The sequence below is a fragment of the Lutjanus erythropterus genome, chromosome 19 (genome assembly GCF_056507025.1).
Source record: "Lutjanus erythropterus isolate fLutEry1 chromosome 19, fLutEry1.hap2, whole genome shotgun sequence".
NCBI lineage: Eukaryota > Metazoa > Chordata > Actinopteri > Lutjaniformes > Lutjanidae > Lutjanus > Lutjanus erythropterus.
In genome coordinates this window covers 15881782-15897389 of record NC_139335.1, presented here as the reverse complement: position 1 = coordinate 15897389, position 15608 = coordinate 15881782, and the positions used below count along the sequence as shown (strand labels likewise).

At 34.5% G+C, this 15608-nt stretch overlaps 1 protein-coding gene and 1 long non-coding RNA gene across 5 annotated transcripts; both read right to left on the bottom strand.

Moving 5' to 3' along the window:
* Window positions 1-72: 72 nt before the first annotated feature.
* On the bottom strand, window positions 73-8393 carry LOC146309532 (nuclear GTPase SLIP-GC-like). Its single transcript, XM_084744680.1, has 16 exons — window positions 8239-8393; window positions 6576-6792; window positions 6231-6452; window positions 5728-5934; window positions 5430-5605; window positions 4685-4778; window positions 3906-3993; window positions 3580-3701; window positions 2949-3122; window positions 2686-2840; window positions 2385-2502; window positions 1997-2105; window positions 1755-1888; window positions 1352-1433; window positions 1138-1246; window positions 73-1054 (listed from the first exon to the last, which is right to left on the bottom strand). The coding sequence occupies exons 1-15, from the start codon at window positions 8376-8378 to the stop codon at window positions 1149-1151; spliced, it is 2136 nt and encodes a 711-aa protein (XP_084600806.1). The 5' UTR covers window positions 8379-8393; the 3' UTR covers window positions 73-1054; window positions 1138-1148.
* A 342-nt stretch (window positions 8394-8735) lies between these two features.
* On the bottom strand, window positions 8736-13083 carry LOC146309531 (uncharacterized). Of its 4 annotated transcripts, XR_014772478.1 has the most exons (6): window positions 12216-12350; window positions 11328-11409; window positions 10789-10901; window positions 10372-10410; window positions 8994-9027; window positions 8736-8825 (listed from the first exon to the last, which is right to left on the bottom strand). It is a non-coding gene; the product is annotated as an uncharacterized LOC146309531 (long non-coding RNA). The 4 variants fall into 4 exon arrangements; XR_014772479.1 differs by lacking the exons at window positions 10372-10410; window positions 12216-12350 and adding an exon at window positions 12976-13083; XR_014772477.1 differs by lacking the exon at window positions 10372-10410.
* Between the last annotated feature and the right edge of the window lie 2525 nt (window positions 13084-15608).

The window sequence follows — 15608 nt, the reverse complement described above, 5'->3', positions numbered from 1 at the left end:
TTTTGTACACCACTTATCATTCATGACCCCAAACTGTATATGTAGTAGTAGTAGTTTGACTGTGTGTACACATCATTTGTACCTCTTTTATTTGTTTAAGAACAATCATTATGAGAACAGCAGCTGAACAAACATTCACTAGCAAGGATTACACCACAACAATATGTTTTAATGAACATTCAGAGGGGATAGGATGTCGATGATCAGTGAATATAAAGGAGAGGGATGAAGGTGGATGGAGAATGTGATTATCTTAATTAAAACAGATGTTAAGGAGAACCCAAAGCAAACAAGCAAGCCAAACTATCCATACCAGGTAAATATACTATATCAAAGACATTTGTGAATTTAGAATCAGTGTAGATTAAGATGACACAAACAATTGTTTAGTAAATAAGTGAAGGAATATTTTTTGGTAGGAGGCCATGGTTCATCATCCAGTTCTCTCTATTTCTCACATATGAACACACACAGAAATCATTATTTTGTATTTTGGTCATGAACATGAAAAAAAGCATAATAATAAAATAGTCATTAAAGATAATTCTTTGTAAAGCCTAAAGTCTATGTCAGATCCAACCTACAGCATTTAATCAATGTTCAAGATTTAGACAGCCACAAAATCAACCAACGCTAAACTCATAAAATAAAAATATAAACAAGTATTTTCAAGAAGACAAAAAAAAGTTAAATCATTTTAAAACAAGTCTCTGCGACATTATAGTGTCTACTGCCTAAGACCCACACCATGAAAACCAAAATGTCCCTGGTTTAAATCTAACCTCCGCATTGTCTGTTTCTGATCTTTAATTACTTAAAGACAAAAATATCCTTGAAAAAAACATCTGAGAGCTCTTTGCATGCAAGTCACAACAAGCAAACTTTATGTATATATCAAAAAAGCATTAAAAGATAACAGGGATAAAAACTCCAAAAGAAAAAAGGTTGATCAAACCCAGAGGCCTCATGTCTCCGATCAGTGTTCTCAGTGAGACCATCAGTGTGCTGTCAGGCCTCTGCTGTTTTACTCCACAGAGCAAACCTGAAATATCCACTAGAGATAAACAGAAAGATTGTGACATTAGTGAACAGTGATGACAAACACCAGTTTTGATGATCAGTATCACTTAAACGTACCTGTGCACATATCATGGACGTGCAGCTGCTGGTCTGGGTGAATCAACACGAGTCACCTGCTTCAGTTCATTGTAGTATGTCTTCATCTGGGCAAGCTCCTCTGAAACATCTAAAAAAACCAAAAACAATGTATTGTGTATGAGCATGTTACTATTTACACTACTGGAAATGTGTTGATTTATAAATAGTTTTTATTTTGATGTGTTTCCTTTACCTGGGAGTGAATAATCGTCTGTCTTGAGTGACAGTTCAATTGCTTTCCTCATGGTTCCCTCCAGTGTTTCCAGGATGTCCTCCTAAATCAAAATGTTTATCACTCACATGGCAAAATATTGGGCTCAAGATGACCTGAATACTACATTAGTTAACTGTTTAGATGTGAGTTCAGAGTGCTGATCAGGCTGGGTATGAGCCTCTGTATCTTTCTGCCTTAGATTAATAACAACAGCTGTGTGTTTGTGACAGGGCCTGCACTGTTTTTACACACACAATGATACATATTCCACTTAAATAAAGAGAAAACCTGCATGTAAATTATGATCTAGAATCATGAATAAAGATTTGCATCATGTTTTACCATATCATCATTATATGATGTATTATATGATGTGACAAACCTTCAAGTCTCTCAGCTGGCGCAACATGACGTCTTTGGCGTGTTTAAACATGGTTTCCTTTGAATGACGTACGTGGTTCTTAACTGTGACCCTCATGTTTTCCAATGTGCCCTTTCCTTCAAATCTAGCTGCTTCTACAATAAAACAGAAAATTGTTGTCAGCACAATTTTTCCATGCACAGTGAATGTAAATGTGTATTAAAATGGTTTCAGGTTGTATTCGTCGTGATCTTCAATCTTACTTTTGTAGCTTTCTTTCATGGTTTCCTGGATCGTCATTGTCAGACTGTTGTAGATGGTTTTCTTTCGCCTCCTGATGTTTTTGTTTAGTTTTGTCTTAATTTTTTCCTCCTTACAGAGACAGAAATTTGTAAATAAAATCAAGGTAATACAAATAAGGCTCATGTTTTTCAGTTTTATTTATCTGTTTATATATTTATTTATTTATTTTCACAGATATTGCCTGAAAAGCAGTTAATTATTTCAACAAATGTTTAGATCAGGACCTGTGGTGTTTTGTGGAATTTTTATCTGCATTGCTAACATTGTATATCAGTCATAAATCCCTGACCTGGACAAACAACCTGATAATGCAGTGATGGAGACGATGGTATTATTTTCATATTTCACCTCGCTCTTGAGAAATATCAGTTGCAGTTTGACATCTTTGTATTCTTCAATCAGCCTCTCTGTGCCAAGTGAAAACGTATCGATGACCCCATTGAATGGTCCAAGTTTTCTGTCATTTCTGAAACAAATTAACAAGTTAAAATGTTTTATAAAGTATTTGTATTTCAGTCACTGCATTTGTATTACATTACATGATTTATCTGACTGTATTATGTAAAAGAAAATTCTAGAGATTCTTGATCATTAGTAAAATGCGGCAACAAATGGTTTTACAGTATCCACTCATTAAGTTATTCCTTACGGGAAAGTCCTCCTGAAATCCTTGTTAATGCTGTCAGTCAGGTGTGATGCTAACGTCATATTGAGGTTTATTTGGTTCCCTGTTGATTTGTAGGTGCCATCGTTCTTAACTATACACCTCAATATCTTGTGAAAACCACGACCTGATACCCCATCCTGAAACAAAGCAACAAACAAAAAGACAGAATATTGTTATGATGTTTAACATGTTCATATGTGGTGCAAAATCAATTGTCTTGATGTCATAATAACTGACATACGTACAGGATGTAAGATGGAGCACACGTCTTTTTCACATGAACTTTTTGATTTTTCAACTCCCTCACTAAGGCATCGTTCAAAGGCCTCATAAGCCTCATCCATGGGTTTTCTGACTTTATCAAGTTCATGCTTCATCTTTTCTTCAAGTTTTCTGCACACATTTGTTTTTTGGTTGGCCTGAAATCAAACACAACACATTCAGTATTTAGAGCAATGAAACTATACTGCTGCTTGAGTTGGTTTTCTTTCAAGACAGTATTTATTACTTCTTTTCATGTTTATTCATTATGAAATTATATTGCACATGAGTAAGACCACCGTTTAAGTACTGTGGTTATGCAGCCTCTCAGAAGCAACAAAACATCAGGAAATCAACTATCTTGATGGCAAAAATTTCTGCAGAGGTGACATTATATGTAAACTCTTTCAGTCTTTCATTGGTATTAAAATCTAGTTAGTCTACAAAGATTTAAGAAGTCTGTCTTTGACTTCATCATGTTTCACTGAACTTGAGCATAGTTTACTTCAGCTTACTAATTTGCTATGAAGATAGCAAACTGTTAATTTTGGTCAATATCAATAACAAATTACGGCAACTCAAGAGAACATAAGAAGTTTGATTATTTGATCTTACCACTTCTCTACGGTGGCTCCCTTGGATCAGGGAGAGAATCCCGCGAGCTCCAGACACATAGTTTAATGTCACTGACCGATTGTCATTGAGATTTTGCAGAAACTCCTGAAGTTTTGGTATTTCTATTAAAAAAATATATATAATTTTTTAAATCTTATATGTTTACAGTAAATGTAAATATCATAATCCAATTAGTCATTCTTGTTTGACTTTAAGTGGTTAATTGAACTAAAACAAAATATGCATTTGAGCCCTACATTTTCTGTTATGTAGTGTTTATTGTGTGTTATGTAGTGTTTATACCAGTATATGAACACTTCACCTACCAGTTTCATCTGGTTTTAGGTATTTTCCTTTTAGAAACTCTTTGGAGCTCACTGTAAACACTGTCAAACAGTCATCACTGAAATGTTTCTGAAAGAGAAAGGTTTTAAGACAAACTTGCAGTTGTAGACATTGGAACTCATGCATGAATGTTTTCTTACTTTTATGTTATATTTGTTCTTGTACAAAGCAATACGAGAATAATCCCCTATGTGAGATTCATGAAAGGTGCACTGACAGATCTGTTCTTACCCATCTGAGTATGTCAGTAAATTTTGTTTGATCTTAAATCAGATGCACGCCCTAAAAAACATATAAGGGCAGCAGACTTAAGCGCCAGCTTCAAATCACAAACCAACAAGCCATTCATATTAACATAAACAACAAAAAAAAAAGAGGAAAAGTAAAGGAAACACCACCTCAGGGCAGCAAACATAAAAAAATAACTTTCTAACAGACATGGATAAAGGCATTAGTTCCATCATTGGAGGGGTTTTTCTGTCGGGGGCACAGTCAGATGCAACCAGGTCAGTTATGAATATTTCATAGCACAAAATGCAAGTTGGCCTTTGTGCATATTAAGGTAAGTGTGGTCTAGGCCAGTCTTTAAATTTGACCTTATTCAAGCATAAACACAAAATATGCAAGTTTTGATGAATCCCACAAAGGTTCTTAAATTGTTTGCACGCATTTAATGTAAGATTAAGATAAATCTGTGTATGAAAGCATGAGGCCCAGTGTTTGTGTTTTGTGAGACTGTCTGTCAGTCTACAAAACTCACCTTAAGCATCCTTTGTTTGCTGAATTCCTTGCTCACATCTTCCTTGGCGTCACTGTTTCTTTCACGTATGAGAGCAGAAACTTCATCATCTGAACTACAAGAAAAGATCTGTATCAAATACCCCATACAGAACTTGAAGAACTGTGACCTGAAATTCCAACATTTTTGCACACAGTCATCTTCTCTCCTCTCAGAATAAACCTGGACCCGAAACTTATAACTCTATGACTCATATTGAAAAGTAGGGCTGCAACTAAGGATAAACATCACAGTCGATTAATAGGTCGATTAATTTCTTGATTAATTATTGTTTGCAATGAAACAATAAAAGGTCAGAAAATGGGGAAAAATGTTGATCAGTATTCCAAGATGACATTCTCAAAAGTCTTGTTTTGTCCACAACTGAAAGATATTCAGTTTACTATCAGAGAAGATGAAAGAAACCAGAAAATATTCATGTTTATGAAAGCTGGAATTGCCAATTACTTTAATAATTGATTAGGAATAGGTTTTTATTTACATAACATTATTTTAGTTGTTATATTTTGTGGTTGTGGTGGTGGAAACAGCAACACTTTTGTCACCAGGGTCTCCAAAATCAAGACAATATGAAAGCTCACTGTAGTAGCTTTAAGTACATCTGACGTATTAAATCACTCACTCATCATCCAAATTGTGAAAAAGATCATACTTAGTGCAGATAAAATTAATCAAGTATATACTTTTGGCATCTTAAATCACTTACTGATCATCCAAATCTTCAATATGATCAGACTTGGTGCAGATAAAGTGAATCTGCTGACACTCGCCACCGTTTCCCATGAGGCTGCAGGCGTTTTCCAGGATCTCCCAGGGTTCTTTCTCTGATACTGCTCGATTAATCTCAGTCACAATCCACACAGTAGAAAAACTTCCAACAACCTGAAGGGGCAGGAACCCAAGTTAATTAAGAATAATGCATTAGCAAGGGTTTGTTATGATTGTAACATTTTCCAGATAAGACAGTAACACACAATAAACGGCAGTGCATGTGAATAAATTACCTCTTTCCACATTTTATCTCTGCTCTTGTTACGGTCTCCATTACCAGGAAGATCCACAAAAGTGACATGCTGGAGAAGATCATTATTAGGCACCCTGACAGTCACACACTTCACTAGTGGCCAATATGACGTCTTTACTTCTCCACTCTGTCTGTCTCTGGAAGCACTTCTTATGTATCTGGCACATTTTTCAGATAACTCTTTACCCTGCAATAAATGATAAAATGAAGGCAATAGAAGGCAATTTTATTCATATGAACATTCAACAGCAAATAAGAATCCCGTTCATTGAAATGGAAATGGAAGTAAAAAGTTAAAATTTGATTAATAGTAAACCTGAAGAAAACTGAAAAGCAAAATTTTGTGCGATAGTGAACAATACTGTGCTTTTTCGAGTAGAACTGAGAAAAAACTTTGGCAATAGTCAGTATGGTTATGGACGTGAGCCTAACAGAACATACACAAAATACACAACACACACGCACACATAAATAATTACTTACTGATTTACATATCAAAGTCTTCCTCTCTGACTTGAGAAATTCAGGAATCTCTCTGAAATATTTGTTATCCATGAGGTTTTCAGGGGATTGGTCCTTCAATCCTTCTCCATACAGAGCTGACAGCTTTTCAGTGAAGTCCAGATACTCAGGGTCAGCAACATCATCAACACTTTGCTGATCTGCATTAGACCCAAGGAAAGTGTTCAACTCCAGCATCCAATCCTAAAAAAAAAGATAAATTACATGTAATGTTGTTGTATTTGACATGTAACATAATCAGCAAATGTATTTTTCTAACTATTCAAATAGCTTCAAGTCAAGATAAAATTATTCAGCTCATTTTACCTCTTTTGTGATGAACTCAATAACTGCCTCATACTTTGAGTTCTGCATGTTTGCCTTCACTTTAATCATGACAGTGGTACATGCACTGATGCTTCCAGAAGGCAGGAGATCCTTGTGTCCAATGACAGCATTTATCAAAGAGCTCTTTCCAGCCCCAGTTTTACCAAATACACCAACCAGCTCCCTCTTGTCTGTCTCCAAGTCACTGATTTGATCCCTGTTGTACAAGATTTTAAATATGGGTTAATTGAACATTTTGGGAAATATATAAACACTGAAAGAATGTGTCAAATTCTGGAAAACATCGTCTAACAACAGCTGACTCAAGGGCACTAGATTCTGTCATAATTATCATGCTGTTTCTTTGGTAGGCTTAGCTAACAAACAAACAAAGGTGTGACAGAGAAGACAAGTGGTGGTATTTTATTAAAAGTATTCAACCCCTTGGATGTTATCTCCTCTTATTGCTTTTATAAATAGAATAGTAGTCAATATAATTTGACTTTTTTGGAAAAAAATTTTGCTGCATTCATTTTACCTTTTACTTGAACAAGCCTTCCAGGGCCTGCTGCTGAGAAGCATCCCCACAGCATGATGCTGCCACCACCAGGCTCCACAGTGGAGATGTTGTGTTTGTGGTGATATGCTGTGTTTTGTGTCTGCCAAACAAAGTGTCTAGTCTGATGGCCAAAAAGCTCCATTTTGATCTCATCAGACCAAATAACCTTTTTCCACTTGATCATGGTGTCTCCCACATGCCTTTGGGCCAACTCTGGTTGAGATTTAATATGTTTGGTTTTTTTTTGAACAGTAGTTTTCTCTTTGTCAATCTCCTGTAAAGCTTTGACTGGTGAACACAGGCAACAGTTGTTGCATGCAGAGTCTCTCCCATCTCAGCTGAGGAAGCTTTTAACTCCTTCAGAGTAGTCATGTGTCATGGCGGCTTCCCTAAGTAGTCTCTTTCTTGCATTGTCAATCAGTTTGTGAGGACGGCCTGTTCATTCCTTCCATTTATTAATGATGAATTTAACTGAACTCCAGGGAATGTTTAGAGACTTTGAATTATTATTATTATTTTTATTTTTTTGTACTTTTTTGTACCTTTCAATAACCTTTTCTCATAGTTGCTTGGAGTGGTCTTTTGTCTTCATGGTGTAATTGTGGCCAGGAATACTGATGAACCTTCCAGACACAGGTGTCTTTATACAACAATCACTTGAGACACATTCACTGCAGTCAGGTGATCTTTATTTCACTAATTTGTCAGATCACAAGCACCAATTGTCTGGACCTCTATTGAATTAGGTCAGTCACTTCAAAGGGGGTGAATATTTATTCAGTCACTCATTTTACATTATATATTTTAATTAAATGACATTGCTATGTAGGAATCTGTTTTCATTTTGACATTAAAGAGTTTGTTTTTGTCATTTTTTGTGTCAGAAAAGCCAAATTATATCAACCATGATTCCATTTATAAAAGCAATAAAAAGGGAAAACATCCATGAGAGTGAATACTTTTATAGGCACTGTACATGTAGACAAGAACCCGTCTCAGGGCTGAAGGCTATTATAGTTATAACTATCAAGGACAGCCCAGCTGATTCAACAATACAGACCAGTCTAAAATCTGTTAATGGAGCACAGAAAATATAATACTTACTTCAGGAACTCAGTGAGCTTGTTGTTGCCTTGGTTAGGTAGTTTCTGTTTGACACGTTCCATGATTTTTTCCATATCAGATAGTATTTCTTCTGTCAGAGTGAAAGTAAAGAACCAGGAACCATGAACCAATATATCCATAGTGTCACGTAAAGCATGAACTTTATCTGCCAAGTCAATTTAGGATGCCTCAGTGTGTATCTTCAAGCTTATAATACAGCCACTTATCAAAGGACAAAAAGGTTGGTTTCAAACATCATACATATTCCTAATTGTTGCTACAGATTTCTGCAGTTTAATATACATTTCTAGCGCATGTAAAATGCATGGTGTCTGTTTGAGGTGTTCTGATCCTGGCAGCCCAGTGAAAAAGCATTTCTTGTGGCCACAATATAAAAACAAACATTTGCTATATAAAGTAAAAGCATTCCTTATGTAAAAAATTAACCCTATAGTAGGGTCATAGGGAGATCATTGTTTAGAAAGTAATGTAAATACCTGAAGTTGATCCCAGCATGGTCCCACGTCGTCGTTTACTTGGTGATTGCTCCATGCTGGACTTGACCTGAAGATCCAACTTTCTCTTTCCTTGTTTTCATACAAAAGAAGCCAAAAAGGTAATTGCCAGTTACATGTTCCTCTCACAATCTTAAAACATGGTATATATTTTTTTTTAGTAAAATTCATATTGACTGCTTTGAAAACATCAACATCAATGAACTCTACATGTAATCAGTAAAATATTGTGTATCTCACCTTTATCACTTGTGTTGCTGGTGGACGGCAAGACCTGTGGGTGAACATGAATATTTCACTCTTAAGTATTCGATTAATTACTTTCGCACACCCTTTGTTCTCTAACAGTGCTTTACACACTTGAACAACTATCGTTATAATTCACACCCGACCACCTATGAATTCTGTGACATCATTGATGATAAATAACAAAACAATAACAGTTGACAAATAATAATAACAATAATAACAATAAATAAATTACTTGTCTACATTCATGAGCACAGTACATATCTACATATCATTTAAAAAAAAAAAAAAAAAAAGGGAGTGGCATGGTCTCACTTTGTAAGTCAGTGCTACAGCTTAATTTGATGGGATATCAGGTCTTGATTCCAAAAAGTTAAGGAATGAATCCCATATCATATGGAAGATATGACTCTTTCTTTTGATTGTATATGTAAGCCTTTCAACAGCTATGCAAGAGGAGAGTTCAGCAAACCATAGATTCAGCGATGGACAGTGGACACTTTTTCAATGTCTAGCAATAAGACGCTTCGTATGTATGACACAGAGGTTCAACAACTTACTTTCATGAGTTCTCAGGGTCACAGTTTCTGGGATAAGTCCTAGAATACAGATCTCTGGGCGCATTGGAATTTCTTTGCCTATAATATTGGGGATTGTGTTGATTATCCTCCTCCAAAAGTCTTGTATATGGTTACATTTCCAAATACAATGGTACAAGGTACCTTTCTCCATTCCACATTTTATACAGGTGTCTGGGATATTAGGGTTAAATTTATTACGTTTTTCAGGAGTTATATAGGTTCTCATAAGCCAATTATATTGAATCAATTTAAATCTGCTATTAATAGATATTGTCTGTGCTTGGTAACAAGCTGTCTCCCATTTCTGTTCTGTAATATCTGTTTGAAGGTCCTCTATCCATGCTAATCTTTTGTAATTTGAGGACTCTGTAGTTGTGTTTACCAATTTCTTATATAGCATTGAGATCTTTCCCTTACTATAAGGGTCTGATACTGCCATCTCTTCTAAGATACTTAAAGGAGGACACTGATATGACTGCATCCTGGAGCGAATAAAACTACGAATCTGAAAATATTTAAACAAATGAGTTTGAGGTATCCCAAATTCTTTGTATTTATTTTCTCATCTGGAATGAGCCTTGCAAAACCCTGGGAAGTGAAGTGTCCAGAAAAGGGCTAATAATTCATCACAGCAGCATCCTTTTTTTCTCAGTCAACAACACTGTGATCACTGTGAAACACTTCTTCAGTCAAAGATGACTTTGTTTAGGACACTTCAGTGGATTATACGTGAAGAACAAAGGCACCTTCACTGATTACATTTCTTTAAAAATCAATGTTATCCTCACCTGAACAGAACCAGCTGCTGCTTCATGCTGCTGTTGATACTGCAGATAAAAGGAAACACTCTTAAGTGCAAGACCATTTAAATTTTGAGCAGATATTTGAAATACAATCTCTATGATTGTAATAATTGCGTTAGATTATATCTAATTATATTAAACTGTATTAAATTTACTTGAGCAGCAGAACCAACTTCTTCCTGTTTTTTTTTGTTTCGTAATTCCTTGTGAACAAATAACACAGTTACTAATCCATAATTAGTAAAGGACTCTTATAAAATTCTTGTAAATTCTCCTGTAAATAATCCTGTATAACTGTCAGAATACCTTTTAACAGAAGTTCATCCTCCTGAGTGCATGTATCTACATAAATGAGATTTATACAGTGTTTGTTTAAAGCATCTTCACAGTGTAGAACATTACCTTTAATGATGTGAGATTCTTCTTGAATTTTGTCTTTGGTCCCTGTTTTGGAATCAATTCATCAATTGCTTCATCTTCAAGACAAAAAAAGCTTTCCTCGTCAACTTCTTCATCTGTAATTCAAAAATATTCTGTTCAATTTTAGTCATGCAGATATGAGAATTATTTTCAAATTGCTGTTTAAATCAGTTTCAGGAGGAGTGAAACAGCTAATGTTTAAACATTCACAGCTTCACAGAGATGATAGCATGGCTTTATGAACTGAATGTATGTTGATTTGATTGTATTCTAGTAATTTGTCACTTTTCAGGCTTGTGCTGAGATCAATAACCAATAAGATCCCAATGAAGAGCAGTAACTTTTCAGAATTAATGCCACTTTTTTAAAACTATGTCTGTCATGGATGAGCCAGCATTGTCCTACAGAACAATGCTGTAGCATGTTTCATATCTGTACTAGGAGATGTTAGATGTTTCAGTATTGGTAGTTCATTATCAACATTGTATAATATCCAACAAAGAAGCGTGGTAATACTTTACCTTTAAATTTTTCTACATATTTGCTGAGACCCCATTCAGTTAATTTGTTGTGAACAAAATCATCCATGACCAAGAACTGCAACTGGAAAGGAAACAAATTATCATTTTACCTGATCAATCATCAATACATTTTTGAGGCAGTTATTAATTACATTTAGCTGAAGGAAAAGAGGTGGTTATGAAACTATTAATGACAGACTCAAGAAAGTGTCCATAGCAAGAATTTAAGAAATTCACAATTTATGGCAAAGTTAACTATCTGTAATTTATTTCTGTACTCTGCTGTTTCCTTACCTGTCTGCACACTTCATACCGACATTTAACTTTAGCTTTTTGCAAATGTTAATATGTGAAAAAAGTCTACTCGACTGTGCATGTAAAGAAATATTCATGGGATGGCAATAGGGTGGCAATACTACTGCTACTACTACTACTACTACTACTACTACTACTACTAATAATAATAATAATAATAATAATAATAATGATAATAATAATACTAATAATAAGAATAAGAATAAGAATAATAAGAATAATAAGAATAATATACATAAAGCATTGTATACATATATATTAGAAACTAAGTAATGTTTTAATTCCAACTCTGCCAACATTTTTCCAATTATATATCTTAGCCCAAAATGTGCAGAGCAGATCATTAAATTATATGCATTAATTTAACATGTGTATGAAAAGTTGTAGCTGGTCGGACGTTTACCATAATTAGTAAAGGACTCTTATAAAATTCTTGTAAATTCTCCTGTAAATAATCCTGTATAACTGTCAGAATACCTTTTAACAGAAGTTCATCTTCCTGAGTGCATGTATCTACATAAATGGGATTTATACAGTGTTTGTTTAAAGCATCTTCACAGTGTAGAACATTACCTTTAACAACCTGAGATTTGTCCTGAATTTTGTCTTTGGTCCCTCTTTTAGAATCAATCTATCAATTGCTTCATCTTCAAGAGAAAAAAAAAAGCTTTCCTCGTCAATTTCTTCATCTGTAATTCAAAAATATTCTGTTCAATTTTAGTCATGCAGATATGAGAATTATTTTCAAATTGCTGTTTAAATCAGTTTCAGGAGGAGTGAAACAGCTAATGAAGAGCAGTAACTTTTCAGAATTAATGTGAATTACATGAAAATGTACATCTTTACTGTAGGTGGTAGAGAACTGCCAGGAGGACTGATCTCTGCCACGTCTTGAAAACTATGTCTGTGATGAATGTGTCAGCATTGTCCTCCAGAACAATGCCGTCTGTACTTATGAGACTGTAAAAAGTGTAAAAAGTTTCCATTTCCACATATTTAATAAAACAATCATTTCATGTAAGTTTAATTATGTAATTGTATCACAACTGAAAAGCCTTGATGAACTGAAAGAAATACCATCATATATTGTATCTTTGTTTAACTCTCCACCTCCTCCTACTACTATAAAACATTCAGTTTTGTAGCAAAGGAAAGAAAGAGGTTACTTTTCACAAACATTGTGGATTAGAAAAAAAAGAAAACATGTAAATAGCATGGCTGCATCATAAATATAAAATAGTGACAAAATAGAACATATCTTACTGTTTAACTTTGTGTCTCTAATATATTCAGTTGTGAATATGATACAATGATAAATGTACAGTTTACTTACATTTACTCTGTTCCTCTTCAGTGCTCGACTCCTCTGCTGCTTGATCTAACTTGATCTCTATCTTTTATATTGTCTCCACCTCTCATCAGTGCTCTCTCAACTTGGCACAAAAAACAGGTTGGGTAAAAGTCTCGCAGCTCAAATATAATTCATGGTCACCTGACAATAAACCCACCAAGCAACAAGCACACAGGCAGTGTTTAAAAAGGCAGTGATAGGAGAAATAATCAGATTATTAAATCTATATAATCCTACTAAGTAAAAGTCTAACAGTATCATCAGCCAAACGTTCTCAGCATATCAAAACTAAAAGTAGTGAGCAAATCTAATTTTTGTATTTTGTAATTATTAATGTTGGTTAATCTCTAAACTAGTAAATGTATGTCCATACAAATATATCAAAAAATGACAAAGAGAGTAAAAAGAGACAGTATTGGATTGACATCAGTATTGACAGATATTCAGTTTTGAGATCTGTATCAGCATCTGACATGAAAAAATGGTATCAAGTCATCCCTAAAAATTAACAGAATGATGCAGCCATGAAAAACTAATCTGACTTGAAATCACTGAGACTGAATATTTCACACAGTGTAAGTTAAAAAAGTTCACAGAGACGTTATTATGTATATCTGTATCTGTTCAATCAACAGAATGATCTATCTTTGTATCTGTATCTGTTCAACCAGCCATTGTTTTCAAACCTAACCTGCTTTCATTGGCAATGCAATTGTTGTTGTAGAAAGCATCAAAATGATTTAATATGGGCAAATAATTAAGTACCACCTCCTCCTTTAACTGGACGACATTGAAAAAATAAAAAACTGAAAAAAATATAAAGTTTCTGTTTTGCAGTGGAAATAGAAATGCTATAGTAATAATATACATATCTTTTAGTTGAAGGTAATAATCTCGGTACATTCATGTCAGCAACAAGAATTAAAACTAAATTAACTAAACTACACTAAAGTAAATTAAATTATTTTTCCTCATAATGATTATTTGAAACAAAAACAGATCTATAGGCTGTACTTAATGCTGGACAGCATTAACTGACTGAGTCTGAGTGACACCCAGTTTTAAAATAATACTTAAATAATACCTTGATCCAGACTGATTTGTCAATATTCTGCATGAGTATTTTTTTGTCTTGGATGCATGCAGTTAAAATTAAGTCAACAAAATGTTAGGAACTGAATATTTTTGTTATGATGTTATTACAAATTGTTTTATATTATAGGAGTATATCGTATTTGTCATATACGCTTACAGAACTAGGGCCTCTTCAAGTGATACAGCTTAATATTGAATTCCACTGTGCACAGAATGGTAACAATATAGTATTTGATAATTAAGTTGTTCTCATTGTATGTCTTGTTTTTTGTTTCCTCTTTTGAAGTCAAATTAATCCTTTTCTCTGGGGCTCTGGACAGTCTGCATTTTTTTTTATAACTGTCATCTCCCTGCACTGACACAGATCACATGGTTTTAATGAGTCTGTTGGTACAAAAGAAAACACCCAGCATGACAAAGGCATGATAAACAAGTTATATCTGGTTCACATGAGGTTAGAAAATGTTTAGAAAATGTTACGGATTATGAGACGAAACACTGCCTGACAGTGCTGCCAGAGAAGACAACAACTGACTGATGCATATTTACAGCAGCTCACTCTCACCACTGCACAGACCCAAAACGGTCTCAAGTGAAAAAGAAGAAAACAAAAAAAGCAAACCATTTATCCTGAAGAGAAACTAACCTTAAGGCATATGAGGTGAGTCACTTGTTTAACACAGGGTGTGTTATGGCAACATCACGTGTGAGTGGTCGCCTGATATCTCTGTCTCTTTTCTCTCTTTTTATGATCTGATCGTTTATCCTGAACAGTTCACACAAAAATCAAAAATACATACGATTTCTGTCAGGCAGACACCTTTTATATCCAAACCTGTTAGTTTTCAAGAAATGAAAAAGTATTTTTAAACTAATGCTGCTTAGTCACAGTTAGTTGCTATTTTTGATACTTTTCAACATTTAAATGTTATAAAACCCACAGACAGACATAAAAAGTGACCAATAGCATTTATTTACGAAAAACAGTAAAAGGTCTCTGGATTCTCTTATCATAAGGTATTTCAAATGCATATATTTTGCCACTTTGAGCACCACCAGCAGAGCGCCACCTAGTTCCATTATATTCAAAATAATGCAGACATCTTTACAGCAGATATCTCCAAAAATCTGCAACTCACACCGCAAAAAAAGATGGATCAATAACACTACAGGTAAGAGGGAAAACATGTACTTTTGAGGGTGAACAGTCCTGAAAGGCATGAGAAGCAAGCCACAGGAATATTCAGGCATGTAGAGTAATAGAAATAAAACAGGAAGTGATAACAGCAGTGTTAAAACTCAGTACCAAAAAGTAGCATTTAAAAAAAATCCTAATGATATCTGTCCTCATATTTGGTCCATCTGTGTGTCCATGTGTGACACTTTGCATAAGTGCATAAGTAAGTGGCAGTTTACTAACACGAACAAATATAATACATGCCGTTATCATAAATCCTGAATAATAACACACCTCTACTGAACATGTTTGGACATGAAGAGCAATTATTATCAGAACAACA